The sequence below is a fragment of the Capsicum annuum genome, chromosome 4 (assembly GCF_002878395.1).
Source record: "Capsicum annuum cultivar UCD-10X-F1 chromosome 4, UCD10Xv1.1, whole genome shotgun sequence".
NCBI lineage: Eukaryota > Viridiplantae > Streptophyta > Magnoliopsida > Solanales > Solanaceae > Capsicum > Capsicum annuum.
The window spans coordinates 4201282-4223688 of NC_061114.1; the positions used below are offsets into that span (position 1 = coordinate 4201282).

Here is a 22407-nt window from a genome sequence, read left to right on the forward strand (position 1 = left end):
GCCTTCGCAGAGACACATATGAAGAAAAACCCAGACGGTACAAGAGCATAGAGGGTCGAACCGTGTGCTAAGGATGCATTTGTAAGATAATAAATTTTGTATATATTATTTTCTTATTATTCAACTTAGCTTGTTTACTTAATGAAAATTATTTTTCTTTCAAGAGGGATTTCAAAAAAGCATTAAAGATTGGTGTAAAACTCAACCTGCTTTAGAGGATTGTACCATGGTCCAACCATCGCCTACTGATATGAGTTGAATATGGACAATTATGGTAGTTGGTCCAAAGAAGGGTAAAACCTACGGGATTTGAATTAACCAATGCTCGAGTAATTGTTCCCCAATGTTACCCAACTCCGCTTCTATTTCACGAAATGCAAAAGAAATGGAAGTGATGAGAACAAAAATTGAAGAGTTAACGCAACACTGTGCAAAATTTGCCAAGTTGGAGGCGTTAGTTAAGAAGCATATGCCGCAAGTATTTGGGGATGGGGAAGATAGAGACTGAAGTGATTAGATTACATCGTAGTGGTTGGTTCTTGTTTATGATAGTGACATTTAGACTTAAACTATTACAATTGTTGTTTGTTTTGGATTGTGACGTTTAGACTTGTCTTGAAATGCTTATACTATTTGATTGTGCTATTTGTTTTGGATGTTTCAAAGTGGTTGAATTTCTAAGTTTTAGTTTTATTTGTAATTTTTAAATTCTAGTTGAACAGGAATGATTGGAAATAATTTATTTATTAAATAATTTTTAAAATATTCCGACTACATTTGTCGGAAAAGTTTAATTTATTAAATAATTATTTATTAAATTTCCGACCACCTTTGTGGGAAAGGTTTTATTTATTAAATGATTTTTAATTAAAATTCAGACTAAAGTAGTCGAAAACTTATTATTTCATTAAATAATTATTTACTAATATTCCGACCACACTAGTCAAAAAATTTTTATTTATTACATAATTTATAACTAATATTCCGACCAAAGTAGTCGAAAAATTATTATTTTATTAAATAAATATTTATTAATATATCGACTATAGTAGTCGGAATATTTTTATTTATTAAATATTTTTAAAAATATTCCTACTACTTTGGTCAGAATATTTTTATTTATTAAATAATTATTTTTAATTATTAATTTCATGTTTCCAACTGTAGTAGTCGAAAATATCCGACAGATGTGGTCGGAAGATTTTTTCCGACAAGGTATTTCCCGACTACCACTATACAGTCAGAATATGGTTGGAAATGTCTTATTTTCCGACTACATTCCGAATACATGGGCTGTCGGAAAATACCGAATTTCTAGTAGTGAAAGTTGGTCTCCCGCTACTTCAGTTTGCCATTGGATGGGAGTCACTTGTTGTTCTCGCCGCCAGCGAGTGAAGTCCTTGAATCTTTCTAACATGACTCTTATGGGCAGGATTCCCCGTGATTTTGGAAATCTCACGTTTATTGTTTCTCTCGACATGGGAAGCAACAATTTTTATGGAAATTTGCCTCAACAAATGACATACATGCGTCGTCTAAAGTTTCTTAATCTAAGAGACAACAACTTCAGAGGGGAGGTTCCTTCTTGGTTTTGGTTTTTACACCAACTTCATTTTCTAAATCTTAGGAATAATAGTTTCACTGGTTTCATCCCTTCTTCATTTTCTAATCTTTCAACACTTGAGACTTTAAATCTGAACTTCAATTCCATAGAGGGTCAAATACCAAAAGTTATTGGGAGTCTTATAAACCTTAGAGTATTAAACTTAAGGGGTAACAAGCTCATAGGTTCTATTCCTCTATCACTCTCGAATGCCTCGGGATTGGATACTTTAGATATATCTTTTAATTCACTTCAAGGAAACATTCCAGAAGAGATCGGCAATCTTCACAACATGAAAGTTCTATCCATACAAGATAATAAACTTACGGGATCTATACCATTGACAATTTTTAATAGCTCAAGAATTGAATTCATTGCATTTGCACGTAATAGTTTATCAGGATATCTCCCCAATGGTTTATGCAATGATCTCCCAATACTCAAAGGGCTTTATCTGTCAGATAACAAGCTTCATGGTCATATTCCTACAAGGTTATCAAATTGTTCACAACTTCAAGTATTGTCTTTATCAGAAGATGATTTCACAGGTATGTTTTTAGCATATGAATGCTTGTATCTAACTGCTTCAGAATTTTATTTTATTTTATTACATAGTAATTGCAGGGATAATTTCAGTAATTGCATTAATTGAGGTATCTAAGTTTGGTGATATTAGGCATGGAGAGAAGCTATATTAATGGCTCTGTTCAAATATATTTATATTATATACGTATTTTTTTTTTTTTACATTTTAATACTTTAGTATCACCAACAACATAAAGGTTAAAATCTTAGTGGATGCTTAACACAGGAGATTGGCAACTTAACCAAGATGCAGTTTTTGTATCTTTACGAAAATAGGTTTATTGGTATGCATTCAAAGTGATAGCAAGAAGTACAACTTATACTAGATATAACAAACTATTTAAACTCACTAGTAATCCACTATACGTGTTTGCAGGTGAAATACCCAAAGCGAAAAGCAATCTCATTGAGTTGGAGAAACTTGATCTTGGCTATAATAGTTTTAGTGGTTCACTTCCAATGGAGCTCTTAGACATATCAGGGCTGATATTAATTGATCTTACCGACCATAATCTATCAGGAAGCCTCCCACCCAACATGTGTTCTATCTTACCCAACATTGAAGAGCTTTTTCTGAACAACTTAACCAATCTTATCAGGATTATTCGTCATTCTATCTCCAATTGTTCAAAACTTACAATTCATGAGCTTGCAGACAACAAATTCATAGGCTTGGTACCCAATTCTCATGGATATTTGACTCATCTACAAATCCTAACCTTGAGGGGAAACAAGTTAACCAGTGACTCATCATTAAGTTTCTTGACTTCCTTAACCAATTGCAGAAATTGAACATTTCTTGGTATATCTTTCAACCCTCTAAACGGCATCCTTCCAGTCTCTATAGGGAATTTTTCCACGTCTCTTATAAAGTTTTACGCCGGAAATTGCAAAATAAAAGGGCGAATTTCAAATGAAGTGGGGAACTTAAGCAGCTTATTAGACGTTATACTTTATGAAAACAACTTGGTTGGATCAATTTCCACATCAATTGGAAACTTGAGAAAGCTTCAGTGCTTCGACTTGACTAACAACAAATTAACAGGATTTATTGGAGATCATATATGTAATTGCAGTATTTGGGTGCTATTTACTTGGATCAAAACCAACTTTCAGGATCTCTTATTAATTTTTTAGGGAATATTACTTCCCTTAGGGAGAAACATCTCGGTTCCAACAAATTGAGTTCCAATATATATACCTTCAAGCTTATGGAATCTTGAGGATCTAATGGTTCTCGAATTATCGTCAAACAACATGGTTGGTTCATTACCACCAGAAATTGGGAATCAAAAGGCTGTAATAATGATAGATCTGTCAATGGATCAATTCTCAAACGGAATTCCTACAGAAATTTGAGGCTTGCAAAATCTGGCATACCTTTCTTTGAGACACAACAAGTTACAAGGAGCTATACCTGACTCAATGAGCAACATGGTAAGTTTGGAATTCCTAGACCTTTCTCACAATAATATATCTGGAATCATTCCTATGTCTTTGGAGAAAATTCAAAACTTGAAGTATTTCAATGTTTCTTTCAACAAATTGTATGGTGAAATATCCTCCGGGGGCCTTTCAAGAACCTCTCGAGTATGTTTTTCATCCACAATGAAGCATTGTGTGGTTCTTCAAGGTTTATTGTTCCACCATGCCCCACTTCATCAAAGCATAGATCTAATAGAAGAAATGTGCTTGTTCTATTACTTATGCTGGGAATTGCAGTAGTATTTGTTCCTAGCACCTTTATTTTTTTCTGGATAAGATATAGGAAAGGTAAAAGAGCTCCTCAACAAGCTGATTCATTGTCTACCCTAAGACGAGAAAGAATTTCATACTATGAATTGATCCAAGCAACGGATGATCTTAGTGGGAGTAATCTGATTGGTTCAGGAAGTTTTGGCTCTGTTTACAAAGGCGTTCTGAGAAGTGGAACTGCCATTGCAGTTAAAGTGTTCAATCTGTAACTAGATGAGGCATTCAAGATCTTTGATACGGAATGTGAAGCTCTGCACAGCCTTCGCCATAGGAATCTCGTAAAAGTCATTACTAGTTGTTCCAACCTTGATTTTAAGGCTTTAGTGCTGGAGTATATGCCAAATGGAAGTCTTGAGAAATATTTGTATTCCCACAACTACTTCCTCGACATCAAGCAGAGACTAAGCATAATGATAGATGTGGCATATGCATTGGAATATCTCTTTCATGGGTGTTCGTCAGCTGTGATTCACTGTGATTCACTGTGATCTAAAGCCTAGTAATGTCTTACTGGATGAGGATATGGTTGCCCAGCTAAATGACTTTGGCATTTCAAAACTGCTTGGTGTAGATGACAGTGATTTATACACTAAAACTTTAGCAACATTGGGGTATATTGCACCGAGTACGTCTATTTTCTGCATTTGAACATTGTTTTTTCTCTTCTTTTTTTTTTCCACTAAGAAAGCTTATATTGCATGTTAAAATTAGTTGTTTCACTGTAGAATATGGATTGGATGGGTTTGTCTCAACAAAATGTGATGTCTATAGTTATGGGATCATGTTGCTGGAAACGTTTACTAGGAGAAAGCCTAATGAGTTTGAAGGAGATCTTAGCTTGAAGCAATGGGTGAGTTATGCACTTCCAGATGCAGTAATGGATGTCGTAGATGTCAACTTGGTAACACCAAAGGGTAATCGCTTACAGAAGGAGCTAGATATATGGGCATCGATCCTGAATGTGGCATTAGATTGTTGTGCTGAATCTCCAGCAAGAAGGACTAACATGAAAGATGTTGTAGGGATGCTGCAGAAGATCAAGATTCAACTTCTTGCATGTTGAGAATGTTGTTGGAATATGTCATTCCAAATCATTTGTTTGTTTCAACTTTTTTCTGAATTGTTGTATTCATGTAAGGACTGCTGTTTTGTTTAACACTTTATATTATTGTTGCAAAATGGTGGAACTTGTAAATTGAATAACTAAAACCAAATTGATCCTCTTGAAAATCTTATAGAGGAATGAATTTGTTTCAGATTCTTAGAGGAATTAACTGTACAAATACCGATAGGGAAATAATATAAATGTTTTACATTGGAAACACTAACAGGACATATAACATCATGACAATAAACATAACAGGCAATGGCAAAAAATGCTATATATCATAATGCTATACGATAAAAAAAATGGCAGCTCAGTGTGCGAAGCATCTTGCATTCATGCAGGATACGGAGAAGGATCAACCCCAGGGATAGTAACACAACCAACCAACCTACCCGAAACTAATAGCAATGTCTGATTCCACAACTCAAATTCAAGACCTATAGGTCATGTTGCTCCAAAAACTTAGATGATGATAAGTGAAGAAAATAGATAATTTACATTATCTTATTACATTCCTTTATCAATACAATACCTATATGAAACTCTAATGAAGCAGAAAATCAGTCTACATTCTTCAAGATTTTCCAAATCAACCAATTAATACTAGAAAAAAATTAATTAGACCCCTCAATGTTAAGTTCTAATTTCTTAAGTTATGATTACAAAACTTCATGTATTCTGCACTTTGTTCGAGTTGATTTTGTGTCCATACCAAGCCCATAAATTTAACAATGGACAGTTAGTTAAATTAGCCCTAGGTATGCCTCCGGTTCTGGTCGAGTAATGTCTCACGGTCCCTTTTTGGTACAGTTGATGGTGTGAGAGACAAGTCTGAAAATGCATTCTTTGCTCTTCGGGGCCCTTCGCCATCTTTTATCAGTCTAACTCTAGGCTGACCCCTTTGCGCACTTTACTACTTCAGTTTCTGGAGATTTTTCTTTTTTAGTTTCTGGAGATAAACTCCTCGAAACAATGATGTTTGTGAAGAAACTGGAAATGACGTTGATGAGTTGGAAGATCCATCTGACGCAGAAATTGTGATGGATCAGGTTGGCTAAGTGACCATTATTAGGTAATGAAGTACAATCATTTCTTATTTCTCCACAAGCCTGATAGTTTTGTTTTTTATTTGCGCCCAAGTAATAAGTAATACTTTTATAATGCATTATTAGTCCTCCCAATAGTAGTGCAAAATGGTCAATCTCTCACAATATACTTGGCAAATGGCTGTTGCGAAAGATTGTGGATTAACTAGAACACAATCACACACAAAGCAAATAGACAAGGAAAAAAACACAATGTTTTTTTCAACTAGCAAGGAAAGGTCTCGTTTTGGTTTTGTAGAATGAATGTTAGAAAGCAGGATGCTCAGAATCGTATCATTAATACCTGATGAAATGATCATATTATAGATTGGGATGAACGGGATGACCTATTTCAAGATCAGCTGATCCACCTCTTTGTTTACGCATGAGATCCAACTTAGAAAGGTTAGGTACGAGGGAAACAACATGCAAAGGAGAAATTTGATACCCTTTCCAATGCAGTTCACGATGCAGAGCTGCCAATTACCTAAGCTAGGCTGTTTGTTGTTAGAATATCTATCCTAGTACGCAAATGGAAGGAATACAATATAGGAAAATCATGTATTAATGTTTTAGCACTTGAGTTGAGCAAGATTCTGTTTTCACTAATGTTGGTCGAATTAAATCTTTACTAAATAACAGACAAGTCTATCTTGGAAGTCACTCCAAAAAGTGCATCCTTGATGATCAAGCGGTTGTTATACACTAAGATTTATTTTGAGGAAGTAGGGTAATGTGTCCTCTATGTAATGACAACAATGAAACAATTCAACATCTATTCCTTTTAGAAAATTGTTGAGCTGGCAAGGAGTGCAAAGGCAGAACATGGAATGGCAAAAAGAGTTGGAAGTTGCTATCGTATACGAGACGACTTTAACTGTTGCTGTGTACCATCTGTGGCTAGAAAGGAACGGTCAAATTTTCCAGGACAAGAGAAGATCTGAAAATACTATCACAAGGAAAATCATTCAACAGGTCTATTTTAGAGCCAATATATGTCCAAAACTTATTATGTGATGAAATTAAACCATTGTCCTCTATAGAGAAGGCAAGGGTGTAACATCTCACACTAAGCTACCCACATTAAAAACTCCATCAGTTACAACTCTCTGTCTTCATCAGTTACACACATTAAAAACTCCACCAGTTACAATCTATCTGTCTTCCTCAGTTACAAACATTAAAAAAAATGCCACTGTCTCCAGCAATTTTACAAACCATTTCAGCATCCAGCAATCCCAGTTCTCTTGTGAAACTCATCTCTCAAGAATCTAAGGGAATTGATTCAAGAAAACAAGTCTAATCCCTTCTCCAGATCTCAAGATCTTCAAATGCTTTGAGGTATGTAGAACTGTTTCTATTCTTTCTGACAGTTCAAATTACTCTTAACATGTGAAGGTTCTTTAATTAAGTTGTCGGGGAAATCAGGAGTTTATTTATCTTCATCCATCATGTTAGTTCTTTAAATAAGTTTTCTGGAAATCTGGCAAATCACCTCATATTGAGAATACTCATTCATTTTTTTGTAAAAATCATAAAAGCCTATTTAGATAGAAGCATTGTTCCCTTTTGTCTATTAAGATGATACCCATTCCAGATTGTATGTTGACATGGTAAATCTCTTTAAGTTTATTAAGTGTGTTTAATTACTAGTTGAATGTGGTTTTGGTTGGATCTAGTTCTTATCATCGATAACAAATTAATAGAACTAATAATGACAAAAAGAAACTTACAGAAAAATAAGAAATTTACAAGAGCACAACAACTTTCTAGTAAGAAAAAAAAATAAAGAACCTAAGTCCCAACAAAGAGAACTAATTCCATAATCTATTGATCGAAACAGACGTCTCCTAGCACTTTTGATCTTCTAAACATGTCTACTCTTTCTTTGACTTCATTTTGTATGTGTTGGGAGATCTTATGACTTACTAAATCATGTATTCTATAAAATTCTTTAACTTCGATATTTATTGATTGAATGATCTGAATTTTTGACATGATTACTGGAGTCTCTTCACTATTGGTTTTGCTAAAAAAAGTACCTTTGAAGTTACTCCATAATTCTCATCATGCTATGAAATGTTTAACTATGCTAAAATCACTTGAATCTTTCAAAATATCAAAAATTTTCATTATGTTATGAAACCTTTTTTTTGTAGACCTGACATGACAATATGGTCCGCAGGACTTCTAACATTATGAAATTTCTTAAGAATATCCTCATTGTATCATGTATAATCTCCATAATCTTTAGCTATACCAAAAGTGTCATGAACACATCTAGAATCTCATTCTTCATAAAGTTATATGATCTAGGACTTATGAACCATGACAACATGTATTATGATACTACTTTCCATGAGTCTCCAATAACATTAATGAACGATGTAACTTATCAAGTATGAGCCTCAAATGGATAATTCATAATTCATGAGCCTAAAGTGCCTAACTCACAAAAATAAGCCAAAAGTGGCTAACTCGAGACATGTGCCTAAAGCAGCTAACTTATGAATACTAGTCAAGAACGACTAAAAACAAAACTTTATGATCCTAATAAATCTAAACTTTGAACATGAATTCATAAAGATAACATCATGATCATAAGGGAGTTAGTTAGCTGACCGTAAAGGCATAGGTTCAAATGACAAATGCCTGAAACTATGTTTGCCGACATAGGATAGAGATTTCCGCAAGTCGGATGACTCTTTTTTTCATGCATCGCGAAAAGGGGCTAACCATGGATACTTGCTAGCAAATTTTGTCATGTCACGTCCTTTGACAGGCAAGGTATAGGACGGCTTAGCAGATTGAGTCGAGATCAGACTCCATCATGACGGTTCACTACGTTCTCCCACAAATAATCAAAGGAATTAAACCTACCTTACTTGGTCAATTATAAATTTATCTTATATTCTTGTTCCTTTCTAGTTGTCTTCTTTTATGTTTGAATTTTATTGTCAGTTCTAATCTCTTGATGTGCTGTCCTCCTGAAATGGTTTTGCATACCAATACATTCCACGTATTGACCGCCTTTGGTGCTACATCGTTTCATGATGTAGGCTATGGCTCTCATGTCCACAGTCAGGCGCCTCATTTGGATCTTTATCTTCTTCTATTGGTGAGCCTCTTTCCTATCAGGAGGTTGGATGGGATCTGATGACTTTATTATATTTTCTATCCTTTTAGTACTGTTACTTATTAGAGGCTTCACACCCTGATTTAGTTGTCAGACAAATCTTGTAATTCTTAGTGTTATTTGTCATGACCATTATATCTTCAGACGTTAAGTGATATTAATGAACATTGATGAAAGACTTTATCCTTTAAGAAATCTTATTCTATCCTGTTTCCTCTTTATTCATTATGTTAGCTGCATGCTCATCTGATATGCCAAAATGTTTGCTAGTACTAGCAGTAGTATTGGGTGCGTGCCATGTCTCGGGCCTCATCTCGGGGTGTGACAAACTTCGTATCAGAGCGTAGAGTTTAAGTGTCCGAGGGTGTCTGTGAAGCCCTGTCTAGTAGAATCCTAATTATGGGAGTAAAGTACGCCACACTTATAATTTGTAGGCTGCAAGGCATTTAGGAAATGTGTCTTTTCTTTCAAATTCTAGATCGTGCCACAGAGCTGCCTGAAGAATCCTATGTGAATTAGTGTGATGTTCCAATTCCTCTTACTATGCCTTACCTTTGAGGTGGTAATAACCTTAAAGGTCAGATTCCTATAGATGTAGTTCTCTCAGATAAAGCCAACAAAAAATAAAATAAGAGACTGCACGAGAGATTAAGTAGAGATTATTAGTGCATTTAAGCCCATTGATTCATAAGAATTCATACCTTTTTTAATCATGCGTCTGTGCCAAACTAAGATGTACTCTCAGATTTTCTTTACTTTTTTCATAAACCTTGTTGCAAATGATACCTTTAGCTAGAAGTTATGTATTTCGGTTCTTGGATAGTATTATCACCTAAGAGATAGTGTAGTTTGGGTTGTTGTAAGTCATAAGCAGTAGAATGAATTCGAGAGCTAGACATATGAAGTCAAAGTGTAGTGGCCTAAGAATGAAGATAGTAAATTGATCGAAGTAGATTGCTAGACTCATGTACCTATTAAGTGATTGATGGGGTGATATGTCTTTTGGTGTTATCTAAGGTGTAATAAGTTTGGTATAGACTCTATGGTTGCAAGTAGGGAAAGGATTGTTGGATACAACGACTTAGAAGTATAGTTGAACTAGGAAGAAAGTTAGGAGGACATGTGATGGTGTCGGTAAAAATTAAGTCTATGTTGTGAACAGGAGGATAGAGTGGTCAGGAATTGACAAATTTAAGCTACCCCTTGTGTTTTAAAGAGAGTACCCCCACTTGTTTTTTTTAGAGATATGGATGTAATTTAGACAATTCATTGAATAAGTAGTAGCGGTGTGTGTTAAAATACGCGGATAGATTGCAATTAGATAGGCTGTGAGACTAGATTAAAAATTTACTATTTTGTCTTGAGACCTCAATGACCTAGTGTTTCTTGATTATCTTTGGTATAATTCTAAGTAGTATAAGTGGATGAGTGTTGCAATCTATGTTTAGTACTAGACCGTAAAGCTTGTCCTTAGAAGATTGTCGTGGTAAGAAGAAGGGTAGCATGAGAGTGATAATGTTAGTTAGGATTGGATACAACGGGCTTGACAAAGCGTATGCGAGAAATAAAGATGTTAACTTGTGAAAATTGTGAAAGTGTAAGTGTGATATATGTGGACTCTAGATGAATAGGTGAATGAAGGGTAAAACATTTGATGACGAGGAAATCTTAAGAATTATAAGGAAAGATCTGTGCTCCAGAAGAGATACATATCGTAAATGAGATTCTAAGCACCTAAGTGTGGTGTCATCCTAGTTTATTATTCTTGATATTGTGTAAGGTGGAGACATTCTAAGTAAGCATTATATGGTATTCCTTCGGTCTTAATCAGGGGATTATAAATAAGAATGTATAATGTTAAGTCTCTTGATATAAGTTTTAATTCTATAATATTGGGTGGATAGAAATTTAGAGGTGTGATGATTGAAGACTAAGAAACGACAAGCTTATTAAGTTTTTGAGGAAGTGGGCATGTATACCAATAGGACCATAAATTATAGAATGATGGCCATAGAGTCAAGAAAAAGTTTAGAGAAATATCTCAGAAAGAATTCCTAGCAAAGATTAAGTATCTAAAAATATAGTCTATTAAAAAGAGTTTAGCATTCATGTGTATAGTGATACCCCGACCATGCAGTGTAAAGTAATGATAGCCTAGTTTAGATAATAGGTCCACAATTTTAGGACACTAAATTTTAAGCTTAGGGGGCGATGATTGGGTGAGGAACAAAGTCATATCTTTGAATACAAATAGTAACGTAATGAGTTCAAAAAAGAGATAGAATGAGAAAGTTGTCACGACCCAAATCGGGGCCCTAGTCGTGACGAGCATTCCGAACCATGAAGGCCCGAAACACCCCTACCTATCTGGTAATCATGCACATAATTCATATGATAAAAGAAATGCGGAAGATTCACTAAACTATGAAATAATGGTCATGAGTCCAATGAAATCAATAATGGGAAATAATGTCCCACAACATATATTGGCATCTGGAAACCGTCTGCGTAATCTCTACAAGGCCCCCAGTAGACCCAAAACATTTAAATGATAAATAAATTGCAAGACAGCAGGCCTTCCGGAATATAGAATGCTCACCACTTGTCTCTGCAAAACTATCTAAAGAATCTACTGATTTTCTGGACCCCTAGACTGTGCCTCCGAACCTGGGAGGGAAGGGGGTCAATAAAAACCACTGGTACACAATAATTCAAAACAAAATAGAGATTTTTATATAAAATAAATGAGAGCTTATATAAAGCACATTATTGAAAAATGATTTCGAAAATACATCGGCATAGTATAATGATTTTTCAACAAAAATGCAACACATTTGAGCTAGGTGGTACACCCAACAATTTCACATTTTTACCAACTGTCAAATTTCACATGCACATATGTATGACTTTCACGCCATTAGAACACATACACCATGGTTCTCAACATGCAATTATTCAAGAAGTTTAATCATTTATGAGTAATGTCATATCAATTGCAAAACTCGTGCTCTTAATGGTTTAACACTAGTATAATATGGTGTATAAATAATATCATTGGGAATTTAAAAAATTAACAACTCATGTACATAGCACCCTTTTGAAATTTCAGGTCACATGTTCTCAATTCAACCATTTAAATACATTCAGACAAACAACCCCATGATATCTCAATAATTCTTTCAAAATCATATATCAAAACATGTTATTTGTATCAATTGAAAACCCCCATTTGTAAGAACATATATATACTTGTATAAATTTAAAATCTTGTGTAAATTCCTATTTGAAAACATGCCCATGAAATTTAGGACAACCCCACGTACCTCTATTTACAAAATTAGCGGGTGCTTCTTGAAGCCTATGATCTGGGGATATCAAATCTTCAATCAATTTTGAAAACCCACGGTTGAATTTTGGTTTCTTAAAGTTCTTGTTTGAAACCCTAGAGAAGATTCTTAATGATTTTAATGAAAATAGGGTTAAGTTGCTCAAAACATATCCTAAATCTTTTGTTTCGACGGTTTTATAGGATAGGGAAGAGTCAAATTTATCCTTAATGACTCCTGAACGGAACTGGAAATTTGAACTTAAAAACCCGATTTCGAGTACCACCGCGACGCGCCACAATCGCGGTGGTCCACTGAAATTCGACGAGTGGTAAATTGTTTGTCTCCGTGATGTGCCACCATCACGGAGCCCTACTGGAATTTGACGGTTGTCAATTTGACCCTCTCCGCGACACGCTAGACCCCAAAATGACGATGTTTATGACTGGAACTTTAAATTATTCATAACTTCTTCACCGAGGGTCCGTTTTGGATGAATCTTATATCGTTGGAAAGCTAATTCAGTCATCTACGTAATGAAAGGTTGAAATCTTGGAACATGAAAAATAATTTCGATCATTCTATAAGCTAATGCTTATACTTTCCATGGACGGAATTTAGCTAAGAAGACGTCGGGGTGTTACAATATCCCCCCTTGGGATCATTCATCCTTGAATGATGATGCGGAAAACAGACAAGTACGATTCCAAGCATACTAAAGCATAGAAAGATTTAGGTAAGGGTTGTACCTTCAACTCCACCATCTACTAGGTCAAAAAGTTGCGGGTATCTTGTTCTCATGTCGTCTTAAGATTCCCAAGTGGCTTCCTCAACCTTTTGATTTCTCTGCAACACCTTAATTGAAACTATTTATTTACTTCTCAACTTCCGGAATTGATGATCTAGAATTGCAATAGGCTCCTCTTCATATGATAAGGAGGCTGTCACCTTGATCTCTTCTATAGGAAACACCAAAGAATGGTCTCCAATGCACTTCTTCAACATGGATATGTGAAATACCGGATGGACAGAACCCAAACTGGAAGGCAATTCTAACTCATAAGAAACACCACCTATTCTTCTCAAAATTTGATATGGTCCTGTATAGCGAGGACCCAATTTACCTTTCTTTCCGAATCGTATAACTCCCTTCATGGTAGAAACCTTCAGAAATACCCAATCTCTGACCTCAAACTCTAAGTGTCTCCTCCTAAAATTGGCGTAGGTTTTCTGATGACTCTGAGTTGGCTTAAGTTGTTTTCTAATAAGCTTCACATCTTCCATTGCTTGATGAAAAAGATCAGTCCCAAACATCTGCATCTCACCCACTTCATACCACACTATTGGTGACTAACATCGTCTCCCATACAATGCCTCAAATGGTGCCATCTTAATACTACAATGTAAACTATTATTATACGCGAACTCTTTCAATGGCAAGTGCTCCACCAAACTACCTTCAAAATTAATAACACAAGCCCTCAACATATCCTCAAGGGTATCGATGTTTTGTTCTGCTTGCCCATCCATTTGGGGTTGAAAAGCAGTACTTAGGTTCACTTGGGTACCTAAACCTCTCTAAAAAGATCACCAAAACTGAGAAGAAAATTACGTACCTCGGTTAGATATAATGGACATAGGTGCCCCATGCAAATGAACTATTTCTACGATGAACAACTTAGCATAATCCTCTCCAGAATAGTTAGTCCTGACAGGTAGAAAGTGCGCTGACTTGGTTAGCCTATCAGCAATTACCCATATAGAATCATACTGGTTTTGGGACTTCAGAAGTCCTGTAATGAAATCCATATTGATCATCTCCCACTTTCATAAAGGCAATGCTATCTCTTGAGATGTACCACCTGGCCTCATGTGTTCCACCTTGACTTCCTAACAATTCAAACACTTGGCAAAATACTTAGCCATATCATGCTTCATATTATTCCACCAATAAATGGTTTTCAAATCAAGGTACATTTTTGTAGAGCCTGCATGAACAACATACCTCAACGTGTGAGCCTCGCTAAGGATACTTTCCCGCAACCCGTTTACATCAGGTACACATTATCTACTCTGATATCTCAGAATACCATTGCTACTAATCTCAAATGACATTATTTTTTCTTGACCCACATCTCTCTTAATCTGCACCAAGATGGAATCTTCAGCCTGCTTTTCTTTGACTTCGGCAAAAAGGGATGATTTAGCTATCTCATGAACAACCACCCCTCCATCTTTGGAATTTAAGAGTCGTACTCCTAGATTTGCAAGGTGGTGAATGTCCTTCACCATCTCTCTCCTCCTCTCTTTAACATGAGAAAGGATACCCGTAGACAACCTGTTAAGAGCGTCGACTACAACGTTTTCCTTGCCCGGATGGTAATGCAGGCTCATATCATAGTCTTTCAAAAGCTCCATCCAATGACTCTGCCTGAGGTTCAATTTTTTCTGTGAGAAAATATACTACAAACTTTTGTGGTCAGTATAAATATCAACATGCACTCCATAGTGATAATGCCTCCACATTCTAAATGCAAACACCACGGCTGCTAACTCCAAGTCAAGAGTGGGGTTCTTTTGCTCATGCACCTTTAACTGCTTGGACGCATAAGCTACTACCTTACCATGCTGCATCAGAACACAACCAAGTCCCACACGGGATGCATCACAGTATACCATAAAACCATCTACCCCCTCGGGAAGAGTCAAAATAGGAGCAGTAGTCATCTTTTCCTTCAACTTCTCAAAACTATTTTCACACAAGTCAGACCACACAAACTTTACCTTTTTCTGAGTCAATTTAGTGAGTGGAGCAGCTATAGAGGAAAAATCTTTCTACGAACCTTTTGTAATAACCCGCTAAACCTAAGAAACACCAAATATCGGTTGGAGTCATGGGTCTGGGCCATTTTCTCACTGCCTCAATATTTTGGGGATCCACTCTAATCCCGTCACTAGATACAATATGCCCCAAGAAAGAAATAACATTCATCCAGAATTCACATTTGGAGAACTTATTATATAACTGATGATCCTTAAGGGTTTGAACGATAATTCGGAGGTGATTGGCATGGTCTTCCTCACTTTTGGAATATATCAGAATATTTTCAACGAAAACACTATGACGGACAAGTCTAGAAACAGGCGAAAAACCCTATTCATTAGGTCCATGAAGTTGCAGGGGCATTAGCCAATCTAAAGGACATGACTAAGAATTCAAAATGACCGTATTTGGTTCGGAAAACTTTTGGGGAATATTGGACTCTTTAACCTTCAACTAATGATATCCCGAACGAAGGCCTATTTTCGAAAAACACTTAGCACCTTCAAGCTGGTAAAAAAGATTATCAATCCTAGGAAGAGGATATTTGTTTTTAATAGTTACCTTAATCAACTGGTCAAAAAGATTATCAATCCTAGGAAGAGGATATTTGTTTTTAATAGTTACCTTAATCAACTGGCGGTACTCTATGCATATACGAAGGGATATGTTTTTCTTTCGTACGAAGAGTATAGGCGCACCCCAAGGTGACATACTGGGGCGTATAAAACCTTTATCTAAAAGATTTTCTAGCTATTCATTCAACTATTTTAGTTCTACAAGAGCCATTCTATATGGAGGAATAGAGATCGGGTAGGTATCTGGCAACACATCAATACCAAAATTTATCTCCCTATCAAGTGGTATTCCTGGGAGATCATCTGGAAGACTTCTGGAAATTCACTTACTGCAGGGACAGACTCAGGAGGAAGACTTTCAACCCAGGAATATTTACTCGGATTAGAGGGTACATACAACCTCTGGAGATGAGTTTTTTGGCTCTAAGATTTGTGATAAAGTGACCTCTAGGTGCCTCAGAATTTCCTGCCCACTCAATTGGTGACTCATTGGGGAAAGAAAAAGTAACCTTTCAGGTTCTGCAATCAAGTGTGGCATAAAATGAATGGAGCCAGTCTATCCCAAGGATAGCATCAAAGTCTACCACATCAAGTTCTATAAGGTCTACCACAGTATCCCTGCTAAGAATAGACACAACACAACTTCTCTACACCCATATAGCAATAACAAAATCACTTACTGGAGTGGAATCACTTAGCCCCCCTCCCCCCCTCCCCCCCGTATTTTCTCCAGCAGAAGGGAATCTCTCAGAAGGTGACCCACCTAGCCACACGAATAACAATTTCTCCCCTCTAAATAAAACTTCCCTGGGTGATTCCTTCTGCAAGTCTTACACCGCAGATCAGTAAGACGCTGCTGGGCCATACTGCCCTTCGATTGAGTAACTGGGGCTTTGGATCCATAGTGAGTTTGAAAATTCTCAGATTATCTATCTACCAGTGGTCTGGGTGTTGGGGCAATGGCAGCAGACTGAGCACTACCCCAATTGTTCTTCTTCTACCATTTATTTCCCCACTTACAGCTTTGAGGCTGACTGTAACCCTGGTCGACAAATCTCGCTCTTTTTGCCTGTCTTTCCTTCCCCTAGATTTAGAAATCTTTTTTTCTTCTCCTCTACCTGTTGTATGTGAACTGTCAGCCTAGCAAATTCCAACTCCTTGTTCAGCATAGCTCCCTAACACTCAAGCACCAGATCATCTGAAAGGCTAGAAGCAAACTTCCTCATTCGGGCCCTCATACTACTAGTCATCTTAGGAGCATAGCAGGCCAGCTCATTAAATTTTAAAGTGTACTCCTGCACGCTCGTCTTACCCTTCTTGAGGTTCATGAACTCCTCTTCATTAGCTTCCCTTAGCTTCAGCGAAAAGAACCTATCAAGGAAAGCTTCTACAAACTCATCCCAAACCGTAGGCTCAGCACTGTCACCTTTTGCATTCTCCCATTCATTTTACCATTGGTTTTCTACATCCTTCAGTTGGTAGGCTACCAACTCAAAACCTTCAATCTGATCCACATGCATCAATTTCATAATTTTCTCCATCTCATTTATGAATTCTTGCGGAACTTGTTCTACCTTGGTGTAAGTAAACTTGGGTGGGTTTATTCTCATGAACTGTCCCACCCTAGTAGCCTCCGATGTCACTGCAGCAGACCCAATATCGTCCGATCATTAAGCCTGATTAGCCACCAACTGTGCCAGCATATGAATAGACTGTCTGAATTTGGCATTCGAAATATCCCTCTGAGTAGTCGGGGGACGGTTAACATTGGTCTGTGGAGCTCGAAATAGACTGGTCAGGACTGGAAGGACTCCCGGAGTAGGGAAAGGGTCTAGGGTGGGAACTCTGTTATGTGTTCTCATCCCATGAGTGGGACAGACTTCATTATTCTGAACACTCTGATTAGTATTGCAACAAGGAGGCATAATTGTTATTTCTGTAAAACAAAAGATCACTGGTTAGGAACAGACTTGGCTCTGAAGCACGAACTAAATCAAAAAGAAGGGAAACATTTCCTAAATGCCTAGTAGCCTCCTGCTTGTAAGTGTGGTGTGCTACACAACCATAAACAAGACTCTACCCTACACGATTTCGCAGAAACCCGGGGACAATAAACTATTCTCTGATACCAAGTTTGTTATGACCCGAACTGGGGCCCTAGCCGTGACGAGCATCAAAACTATGAAGGCCCAAAATACCCCTATCTATCTGGTAATCATGCACATAACTCACAGGATAAAAGAAATGCACAAGATTCACAATACTACGGAATCATGGTCATGAGTCCAATAAAATCAATAATGGGAAATAATCTCCCACAACAACTATTGGCATCTGAAAACCGTCTGCGAAATCTCTACTACATGACTAAAACAAACAATTGTCTGAAAACTGGGTCAAGGCCCCCAGTAGACCTAAAATATTTAAATGATAAATAAACTGCCAGACAACAAGCTTTCCAAAATATAGAAGGTTCACCACTTGTCTCTGCAAAACTATCTGAAGAATCTACTGAGTTTCTGGACCCCTAGATTGTGCCTCCGAACCTGGGAGGGAAGGGGGAGAATACAAAGTACTGGTATGCAGAATAATTCAAAACAAAGTAGAGATTTTTATATAAAATAAATGAGAGCTGATATAAAGCACATTATTGCCAAATGATTTCAAAAATACATGGGAATAGTATAATGATTTTTCAACAAAAATGCAACACATTGAGCTAGGTTCTACACCCTACAATTTCACATTTTCACCAACTGTAAAATCTCCGTTCCCGCCGAGATTATTGTATAAGTGAGGGAAAGACACACAAGATCACACAGCAGGGTGTCTCAACCCAATCAAGTATGGTAGTGCAAACGATCAAAAAGCAGGGCGCCTAACTATAGTCCTATTTTAGGATAACATAACATCATTTACACAAGATCACATAGCAGGGTACCAAGTTCCCGAGTCGGCAAACACGGATTCCAGCATAGAGTCATTTGACTCGTGCTTTCTATGGGTAACCACCTATCTCACAAAATCAATGCATTAAACTCATTTTAATCAATAACATGTCATACTCTGCAGGGCATTGTCATACCTGGAAGCCATCAATATCATATCAACTTTCTAACTTCTCATACCATTTACCACTTGCACATATATATGAATTTCACGCCACAAACACATACACCATGGTTCTCAACATGCAATTATTCAAGAAGTTTAATCATTTATGAGTAATTTCATACCAATTTGAAAACTCATGCTCTCAATGGTTTAACACTAGTATAATATGGGGTATAAACATTATCATGGGGAATTTAGAAATTCACAACTCATGTACATCGCACCCTTTTGAAATTTCAGGTCATATGTTCACAATTCAACCATTTAAATACATTTAGACAAATAACCCCACGATATCTCAATAATTCTTTCAAAATCATTTATCAAAACATGTTATTTGTATCAATTGAAAACCCCTATTTGTAAGAACATATATATACTTGTATAAATTTAAAGTCTTGCGTAAATTCCTTTTTGAAAATATGCACATGAAATTTAGGACAACCCCACGTACCTCCATTTACAAAATTAGTGGGTGCTTCTTGAAGCCTATGATCTAGGGATTTCGAATCTTCAATCGATTTTGAAAACCCACGGTTGAATCTTGGGTTTCTTGAAGTTCTTGTTTGAAACCCTAGAGAGGATTCTTGATGATTTTAATGAAAATAGAGTTAAGTTGCTCAAAACATACTCTAAATCCTTTTTTTGGATGGTTTTAAAGGCTAGGGAAAAGTCAAATTTACCCTTAATGACTCCTAAATGGAACTGGAAATTTTAACTTAAAAATTCAATTTCGGGTACAACCATGACGCACCACAATCGTGGTGGTCCACTGGAATTCGAAGAGTGGGAAATTCTGTACCCCCGTAACATGTCACCATTATGGATCCCCACTGGAATATGAAGATTGTAAATTTGACCCTCTCCACGATGTGCTAGACCCCAAAATGACGATGTTTACGACTGGACCATTAAATTATTCATAACTTCTTCACTGAGGGTCCGTTTTGGATGAATCTTATATCGTTTGAAAGCTAATTCAGTCATATACATAATGAAAGGTTGAAATATAGGAAATTCGACATGAAAAATAATTTAGATCATTCTAGAAGATAATGCTTAGACTTTCTATAGACGAAATTTAGCTAAGAAGACGTCGGAGTGTTACAAAAGTGATCCATGCTTATCCTAAAATATCCCTTGTACTTCACTCACTATGACACTTAACTCATGTCCCCATATTAGCATCATGCCCATGATCTTGGTTTATGAACTTTATACTGATTCACGTTCATGCTACGTTCCTAGAATGTAAAATAAGCTTAACTCAATGATCCCAAACTTACTCCATGAATCCATTAATCTCAGTATGCCCAGTCCTATCAACTCACACTTTTTGATATGTTTCGAACTCATGTTATGTCATTATCTATATACAAAATGATTCTTTGTTCTTTATGTATTTGATATATGAAATATTTGTGCCTATTATGCATTATTCCTAGGACACATCTTTATTAGCAAGGTCATGATAAGTATTAGTAGTGATTGAGCAGTATCCCTTATATTCCTGAAGCTCATTTTCTAGTCTTTCGATGGTATTCTTTATGACATGATAGTGGTGTGATATAAGCTGAGTAATGGTTGGATAGGAGTGACTAGATGTTCCTTGTTGTGATGGTGGCAGTGTACTGGTTCATCTAAGACAATAAGCATGGATGACGTGCAAGATGAAAATTAGCTATATATAATAGTTCGATGAATTCATATGGGGTGTCCCCTAGTAGGAGTACATGAAATTGTGGTTCATACAGGTTCTAGGGTGGATGGATAAGATTTTTCTTATTAACTGGGAAGAAACCATGAAGTTGTATTAGTGATGAGATTAGATATCATGTGGCTAAAATACACTATGAAATTTGAGACTGCTTGATTAGAGTTCGAGGATGGATGTTTTCATGATGAGAAAATGTTGTGTCCCTGGCTATAACTATCGATCTAGGAGAGACCTTGTTGAGTTTTAAAACTAACCTAAGAGAAGGTCAACAATAATGATGAAGGATTCTGTCACGAACCGAACCGGGGGCCCTGGTCTTGATGAGCATTCCGAACCATAAAGGCCCGAAAGACCCCTGTCTGATAATCATGCACATAATTCATGACAAAATAAATGCGAAAGATACACAATTTAATGGAAACATGGTCAAGAATCATATGAAAACGAAAATGGGGAATAGTATCCCACAATCTAAATCAACATCTCCAAAACCGTCTATAAAATCTCTGCTATATGACTGAAACAATATCTCTCTGAAAATAGGAACAAGGCCCCCACCATACCCAAAACTAATATATGATAAATGAAATAGCAGACGTCAGGCCTTCCGAAATATAGAAGGCTCACCACTTTATTCTGTGATCTATCGGAAGAAATTTACTAGTTATCTGGAACCCTAGACTGTGCCTCCAAACCTGAGAGGGAAGGGGGTCAATAAAAAAGTACTGGTACGCAGAGAAATCAAAATAGAAGCATAATATTTTTACACAATATCGATAAGAGCCATTATAACTCAGTTTCATATCAAATCATTTGAAAACACATGGGCATAATGCAATTGTTTTCAATAACAATGAAATGCAACTGAGCTAGGTGGAATACCCTACATAATTTACACCAACTGTCAAACCCCGGTTGTCACCGAGATTAGAGTATACGTGGGGGGAAGACACACAAGATCACACAGCATGGTGTCTCGACCCAATGGTAGCGCCCAAGATCACTTAGCCCAGGCTCCTACCTATAATCCCAATTTGGGAATGACATAAAGTGAAGTACTCAAGATCACTTAGCTTGGTACCAAATTTCCTTGTCGGTAAACACGGTTTCCAGCGATGAGCCCTTACACTCAAACATCTTCTTCGGGCATCCACTTATCTCATGTAAAATCAATGCATTCAAATTTTATCTTATTCAATCACATATCATATTCTGTAGGGTATCGTCATAGCCGACTTGTAAGCCATCAATATCACATTATTATTCTCATTCAACCATTGTATTCAACATGTTTCAACACAAATAACCATCTCGTTTTCAAGTCAAAATCATATCAATTCTCAAAACAATTTATGTCATGCTTTTCAAGATATTTTCAAACAATTTACATCATATGCACATTCAAAGCAAATTCAAATCAAGAGAGGGATTTCATATAATTCATGCTCTCAAAATATTACCTCTTCGAAACACACGCATATGCATATATAATATGTCATATCGTTCAGAAGTAGGCATAAAGACCAAATTTAATATTATCAAAATGTCCAAAACATAATTATATTCGTAGTTTCAAAAC

The 22407-nt window shown here is 36.5% G+C and overlaps 2 protein-coding genes across 2 annotated transcripts; both read left to right on the forward strand.

Annotated features, from left to right (window-relative positions):
• Positions 1 to 1247: 1247 nt before the first annotated feature.
• Positions 1248 to 3105, forward strand: LOC107869261 (probable inactive leucine-rich repeat receptor kinase XIAO). Its single transcript, XM_047411469.1, has 3 exons — positions 1248 to 2151; positions 2565 to 2863; positions 2974 to 3105. Exons 1-3 carry the CDS (start codon positions 1248 to 1250, stop codon positions 3103 to 3105), a joined length of 1335 nt encoding a protein of 444 aa, XP_047267425.1.
• Positions 3106 to 3780: 675 nt separating this feature from the next.
• LOC107869253 (receptor kinase-like protein Xa21) lies at positions 3781 to 5006 on the forward strand. The gene is made up of 3 exons (XM_047411470.1): positions 3781 to 4137; positions 4439 to 4568; positions 4669 to 5006. The coding sequence occupies exons 1-3, from the start codon at positions 3781 to 3783 to the stop codon at positions 5004 to 5006; spliced, it is 825 nt and encodes a 274-aa protein (XP_047267426.1).
• The last annotated feature ends 17401 nt before the right edge of the window (positions 5007 to 22407 follow it).

What these genes read in the sequence shown, in the direction of transcription:
- LOC107869261 (XM_047411469.1), top strand. Translation starts at nt 1,248, where the DNA reads ATGGTTGGAAATGTCTTATTTTCCGACTACATTCCGAATACATGGGCT. An exon ending in ATCAGAAGATGATTTCACAG is followed by an intron (nt 2,152 to 2,564) that starts GTATGTTTTTAG and finishes ACGTGTTTGCAG; the next exon opens with GTGAAATACCCAAAGCGAAA. An exon ending in ACAACAAATTCATAGGCTTG is followed by an intron (nt 2,864 to 2,973) that starts GTACCCAATTCT and finishes AACCAATTGCAG; the next exon opens with AAATTGAACATTTCTTGGTA.
- LOC107869253 (XM_047411470.1), top strand. Translation starts at nt 3,781, where the DNA reads ATGTTTTTCATCCACAATGAAGCATTGTGTGGTTCTTCAAGGTTTATT. An exon ending in GAACTGCCATTGCAGTTAAA is followed by an intron (nt 4,138 to 4,438) that starts GTGTTCAATCTG and finishes TGTGATCTAAAG; the next exon opens with CCTAGTAATGTCTTACTGGA. An exon ending in ATTGGGGTATATTGCACCGA is followed by an intron (nt 4,569 to 4,668) that starts GTACGTCTATTT and finishes GTTTCACTGTAG; the next exon opens with AATATGGATTGGATGGGTTT.